This window comes from Muntiacus reevesi, chromosome 2, assembly GCF_963930625.1.
Source record: "Muntiacus reevesi chromosome 2, mMunRee1.1, whole genome shotgun sequence".
Lineage (NCBI taxonomy): Eukaryota > Metazoa > Chordata > Mammalia > Artiodactyla > Cervidae > Muntiacus > Muntiacus reevesi.
Window position 1 is genome coordinate 272,379,053 of NC_089250.1, and position 6,964 is coordinate 272,386,016.

The 6,964-nt window shown below is 38.1% G+C and overlaps 1 protein-coding gene across 1 annotated transcript; it reads left to right on the plus strand.

Annotated features, from left to right (window-relative positions):
- Nucleotides 1-3,952: 3,952 nt before the first annotated feature.
- LOC136161667 (vomeronasal type-1 receptor 4-like) lies at nt 3,953-4,894 on the plus strand. The gene has a single exon (XM_065926693.1). The coding sequence runs from the start codon at nt 3,953-3,955 to the stop codon at nt 4,892-4,894; it is 942 nt and encodes a 313-aa protein (XP_065782765.1).
- Nucleotides 4,895-6,964: the final 2,070 nt, after the last annotated feature.

Genomic DNA, 6,964 nt, shown 5'->3' on the forward strand with positions numbered 1-6,964 from the left:
ATCATCATGCTTCCTAAGGTCCATTTGACTTCTGACTCCAGGATGTCTGGATCTAGGTGAGTGTGAGTGATCACGCCATCATGGTTATCTGGGAGAGGAGATTTTTTTGTATACTCTTCTGTGTATTCTTGCCACTTCTTCTTAATATCTTCTGCTTCAGTTAGGTCCATAGAACTTCTGTCCTTTACTGTGCCTATCTTTGCATGAAATGGTCCCTCAGTATCTCCAATTTTCTTGAAGAGACATCTAGTCTTGCTCATTCTGTTGATTTCCTCTATTTCTTTGCACTGATTGCTGAGGATGGCTTTCTTATCTCTCCTTGTTATTCCCTGGAAGTTGCATTCAGATGAGTATATTTGTCCTTTTCTCCTTTACCGTTCTCATCTCTTTTATTCTCAGCTAATTGTAAGGCCTCCTTACACAACCATTTTGACTTTTTGCATTTCATTTTCTTGGGCATGGTCTTGAACACTCTCTCCTGCACAATGTCATGTACCTCTGTGCACAGTTCTTCAGGCACTCTGTCTATCAGATCTAATCACTTAAAACTGTTTGCCTCTTCCACTGTATAATTGTAACGGATTTGATTATAATTAAATATAATTTAATATAATATAATATATAATAAAATATAATTGTAACGGTCATAGCTGAATGGTTAGTGGTTTTCCCTACTTTCAATTTCAGTCTGAATTTGGCAATAAGGAGCTCATGATCTGAGCCACAATCAGCTCCTGATATTGTTTTTGCTGACTGTATAGAGGCTCCCCATCTTTGGCTGCAAAGAATATAATCAATCTGATTTTGGTGTTGAGCATCTGGTGATGTCCATTGGATGTAGTGTTGTCTCTTGTGTTGTTGAAAGAGGGTGTTTGCTATGACCAATGCATCGTCTTGGCAAATCTCTGTTAGCCTTTGCCCTGCTTCATTTTGTACTTCAGGCCAAACTTGCCTGCTACTCCAGTATCTCTTGATTTCCTATGTTTGTATTCCAGTCCTTTGTGATAAAAAGGACATCTTTTTTGGTGTTAGTTCTAGAAGCTCTTGTAGGTCTTCATCGAACCATTCAACTTGAGATTCTTCAGCATTGATGGTTGGGGCATCGACCTGGATTACTCTGATATTGAATGCTTTGCCTTGGAAATAAACAGAGATCAACCTGTCACTTTGGAGAGTACAGCCAAATACTGCACTTCGGACTCTTTTGTTAACTATGAGGGTTACTCCATTTCTTCTAAAGGATTCTTGCACATAGTAGTACATATAATGGTCATCTGAATTAAATTCGCCTGTTCCAGCCCATTTTAGTTCACTCTCCCCATCTCCTACTTGACCACTTCCAATGTCCCTTGATTCATGGATCTAACATTCCATGTTCCTATGCAATATTCTTGTTTGCATCAGACTTTACTTCCATCACCAGTCACATCCACAACTGCGCATTGTTTACTTTGGCACCCTCTCTTCGTTCCTTCTCAAGTTGTTTCTCCACTCTTCTCTGGTAGCTGGACAGCCTCATGTAAATCCGTGAAGTCAAATCACGTCCTCACACCATACACAAAAATAAACTCAACATGGCTCCAAGGGTTAAATAGAAGACATGACACCATAAAACTGCTAGAAGGGAACATAGGCAACAATTTCTCTGACATAAATTGCAGGATCACCCTTGGAAGACCCAGGATCAAACAGACAGACTCTTACAGTTTGTATTACATTTAGGTTTGCCTTCATAAAACACAACAGCCTGGGAGGTTTCAACATAGATAATTTTCCCAGTTTTTCACAGTACTGAAGGCTAGAAGTACATGATCAAGTTGTCAGTGTGTTTACTTCTGTGAAGCCTCCTACTTCCATTTCAGATTTTCTTTTAATTTTGCACTGATGTACTGTTTTTTAGTGGCATATTGTTTCCTCTCCAGGATGCTCCTTAATTAAATATTTGATATAATAATCAAGATATCAGTTCTAAATGCTTTTATATTATAGCTATTTTGAAACCCTCAATCTTTTTCTTATTTATTTGTCTGGACTGATTCCTATCAGTGGGTTCAATAATAATAAAGTTTATTTCCTACAAAATTTTCACAATAATTGGAATTGAATTATGAAAATGAGTCTAAATTGATTTAAGTTGTGCTGGTGGTTCCTATCATGAGTTCTTATGATGTTCCTCCTTTTCATTTTGTCTCTTCGAATATACTTCCCAGGTATTTTGTCTCATTCTTTTTCTTTACCAATACTTTCTTGGACGGTTCCATTCAATGGTTGGAGGTGAGGAAAATACTAGTATTAGAGCAGAGACTCATCTCAGGGAACTGAAGAATCCAGAGGGGTGCAAATGTTTTGTGTCAGTCACTACTGTGTGTGATTTCAGCATTTCTTCCTCGTGAGACCATCTCCTTCAGGGATCATGGAGCAGAAATTGCCTGTCAAGTACAGCCAGTTGTCTACTAAGGCTGCTAACTAGTAACTTGTAATTGTTTCCAGTAATGAACAACTGAGAGAAAAGTTTCCAGAAATGTTCTCAGCTCCCAAGCGTGCACTCCCATCGCTGCTGCAGGTGAAATGATAATTGCAGTTTTGACAGGAGGGGAGGGGAAGACAGCGTCTCAAGACCATTTATCAGGATCTGGCTGCCGCCCTCCCACACACATACTGGGTATAATGACCATCCCACTGAGCTCTTGTCCTGGCAGCTGGAAGGTATGTTCATTGTACTTTCGTCTGAGCAGCAGAGTCTGTGAGAGAAAGGCAGATCAAGATTCTGGGTAAGTGATCACATAAGAAACTGACACCAACACCAATTTGTTGACATTCTAACAAATCTAGTACATCAGTTTATAAGAGACACAAGAATCCGTGCTTTGCAAGTGCCAAATTTTGCCTCTGTGTCTTGTATGTTAATGTCAACTGCAAATATTACTTCATTGGAATATATTCACTGGGCTCAGACAATAACATACAGATTCAATGTATGATTGGACAATAATAATTGTATTTTGTCTTAAACTATTTTATTACATGCTAGTGTCTTATGCCCTAATGTTTATTGCCTACATATGATTATTCAAACATTTCTATAATACATGTTATTTTAGTTGTGTTTCTGTCATGGGAACCAGAGTCTTTGTATTGCCATCCTCACAGTGAAGGATTCTCATTCATGACTTTGCCTTTTCCTGAGGCAATGTCTCCTGCTGTATTTTACTGCCAGCAGTGATGTTCATGTGTTAAGATGCTAAGACTTTATTCATAATATGTGGTTCCATAGAAGAAAGCTTTAGAAATAAATGGAATCATGTTAGTTGAAAATTAAAATATACCACAAGTCTACAAACAGAAAAGCTGTGAAATCAAAATCCAGTATAGATCTGGATTATTATATGCCTGCAACTAACAAGCTGTTTGGCATGACTGGTGATCAGTACACTCTCTTTTTTTGTTTTTGCCATACATCAAAGTACATGAGATCTTAGATCCTGGACCTGGGATTGAACTTGGACCCTCTGTGGTGGAAGGCAGGATCTTAATCATTTAAGCACCTGGGAAGGTCCTCAAACAACTGTCTTGAGTAGCCCAATGGGATTCAGTCCTCACTCTGCACTAAGAAGCAGTTTTGACAAATACTTAACCTGTCTGGGTATAGGTAACACTGCTCTGTATAACTAAGGTCCCTTCAGTTCCTGCCTAATAAATTTGTGAAGAATGAAGATGTGATCACTTGAGTATCTTCAGTCATTAATGTTACATATTAGTTCTATTTAAATGTTACACATGAAACCATTTAAAGGCTGCTGGTAACAGAAACACAAGAAGCAAATATTTCCAAGTGGGAACTACAGTTAAATGGAGAATATTGGATTTCAGTTGACATGATGCATGCAACCCATGCCTCATATTCCCATACAGACATTCTAACTCACAATACCAGTGACTGTGAACTGAAAGGATGGCCAACAGCTTTTTCATGATAGGCATGATCATCTTAACACAGACCGTGGTTGGTATGCTGGGGAATTTCTCACTCCTTTGCAGTTATATCATTCTTCACTTCATGGGTTACAGATTAAGGTCCACAGATTTGATCTTCAAGCACCTGATTGTGGCTAACTCCTTGGTCCTCCTCTCTAAAGGCGTGCCCCAGACAATGGCAGTCTTTGGGTGGAAGCATATCCGCAGTGATTTTGGCTGCAAACTTCTCTTCTTTCTGCACAGAGTGGGGAGGGGAGTGTCCATCAGTAGCATCTGCCTCTTGAGTGTCTTTCAGGTGATCACGATCAGTCCCTGGAACTCCAGGTGGGCAGCGCTGAAAGTAACAGCTCCCAAGTACGTTGTTCTCTCTATTTTCCTGTGTTGGATCCTGCAAATGCTGATAAATGTCCTTTTTCCTTTCCATATTACTGGCAAATGGAGTGAAAAAAACATCACAGAGGAAAGAGATTTTGGCTATTGTATTTCTGTGGTTACTGACAAAACTGACGATGCGATGTATGCAGCATTTCTTTTATTCCCTGATGTTTTATGTTTGGGGCTCACGCTCTGGGCCAGCAGCTCCATGGTTCTCATCCTGTACAGACATAAGCAGCAGGTCCAGCACATTCGTAGGACCGATGCCTCCTCCAGGTCCTCCCCTGAGTCCAAAGCTACTAAATCCATCCTTCTCCTCGGGAGCACCTTTGTCTACTTTTATATTCTTTCCTCCATCTGTCAAGTTCTTTTGGCTCTTTTTGATCAGCCCAGCCGTCTCCTTGTGGACATGTGTGTAATCACAGCAGCGTACTTCCCAACTGTCAGCCCCTTTCTGCTCATGAGCCATAACTCCAGTGTACACAGGCTCTATTTTACCTGGATTAGAAATGCAAAGTCCTCTACTATTATGAGGAAAGTGTGAATTCTATTTATTCCTATAATGATCCATTGCCAGTTCATTTATTCACCCTCAGAATCCTAATTTAAATTTTGATTCTCAAGATAATATTATACCAGACATGCCAAGCATCTTCATCAATATAAAGACCAATTGAAATATATTGTCATGAAATATGAATATATCAATGAAATTTTCTTGTAGAAAAGGAGTTCAGATTTATGCAATAAACAACATGTCTTGAAATGATGTGCATATTTTAAAGTGTTTGAATGTGTCACTTTCAGTCTAACAAAAGGAATTTCCCAGAAATGAAGTAGGTATGGAATTATAGATAAAAGTATACAAGAAAAAGGACCAGTGTGTACAGTCTTCTGAAATAGAACTGAAGAAATTAATATTCTCGCAGAGTAAAGAATAGCCTGGTTAGCACTTGAAGGTAAAATCTGGTAAGAGTTTGGTAGCCAGTTACAAGTTTATAGTTAACATAGTTAAGAGAGATGGCAGTATTTATTAGAAAGAGTCTTGCAGGGAGATTAGCACATTAAAATATTTTCATGTAGAAATGAGCAGTTTGAAGTGATGTACAATAAAAAACACACTGAAAGAAAACTATATTTCAGCAGATTTTTTAAACTGAAATATATTTGACATATAACATTGTGTAAATTTAAAGTGTAAGATTTGGTAATTTGTTACATGTAAATATTGTAATATGACTGCCATAACAGCCACATATCACAATGCAGAACTGTTCTTTTATGTTAAGTTTCTTAATGAATTATAGTTGATTTACAGTATTATAGTAGTGGCAGAGGTACGATATTGTGGTTCAATATATAGGTTATACTTCCTTTAAAGCTATTGTGAACTATTGACCATATTCCCTGTGCAGTAAAGTATGTCCTTGTAGTTCATTTATTTTATACATAGTAGTGTGTACTTCTGAATCTTTACTCTGTCTTGCCCCTTCCCACTTTCTCTCCCCACTGGTAAACACTAGTTTATTCTCTATGTGCAAGAGTCTTTTTCTCCTCCATTATTTTCATCCATTTGTAGTAGTTTTAGATTGCATACATCAAGTGATAATATGCAGTATTTGTCTTTCTCAATTCACTAAACAGAATGATATCCAGGTCCATCTATGTTAGAAGCAGCAAAGCTTTATTCTTAAGGGGTGAGAAATATTTCATTGTGTGTGTGTGTGTGTGTGTGTGTGTGCGTGTGTGTGTGTATACTGAATTCATTAGTTAGTTTTCTGGTGGATATTTTAGGGTTTTCTATATAAAGTATCATTTCTCTATAGTAGTGACAGTGTTACTTCTTCTCTTAGGTGTTGTATGTCTCTTACTATATTTTTGTCCAAATGCTGTGGCTAGGACCTCCACACTTTTAAACCAGAGTGACAAGAGTGAGCATCCTTCTCTTAGGCCTGATTTTAGAGGAAAGAGCTTTCAGATATCCACTGCTGTGGGTTTGTCATAAATGGCCTTTTAATGTTGAGAGTATTTTCTCTATGCCCGTTTTTCTGGGAGTATTTACCATGAATGGATGTTCGATTTTGTCAATGCTTTTTCTACGTCTGTTGACCCAATCTTGTGTTTCTCTTCCTTTTTATAATGTGGTGTATCACATGGATTGATTTGTGGATTTTTAACCATCTTTGCATATCTGGAAGAATGCTACATGATATTCATTTATCATATACTTCATAGATTGTTGAATTCTGTCTTCTAATATTTTCTTGAAAACTTTTTTCAACGATATTCATCAAGAAAATGATGTGTAATTTTCTGTAGAGTCTCATTATAGTACTGATATCAGTGCAGACAGAGCCTGATCGAATAAACTTGAGTGTTCCCATCCTCTTCAACTTTTTGGAATAGTTTAAGAAGGATAGATGTTATTTTAAAATATGTTTCATAGGATCACATGTGACACCCTCAAGTCCTGGATATTGTTTACTGGGAGGTTTTTAATTCAGATCAGTTGCTCATCGTGTCCAACTCTTTGCAACCCCATGAACCGCAGTACACCAGGCCTCCCTGTCTGTCAGGGGATGCTTAACAGGAGGGTTCCTTCGTGCTGTTTCTC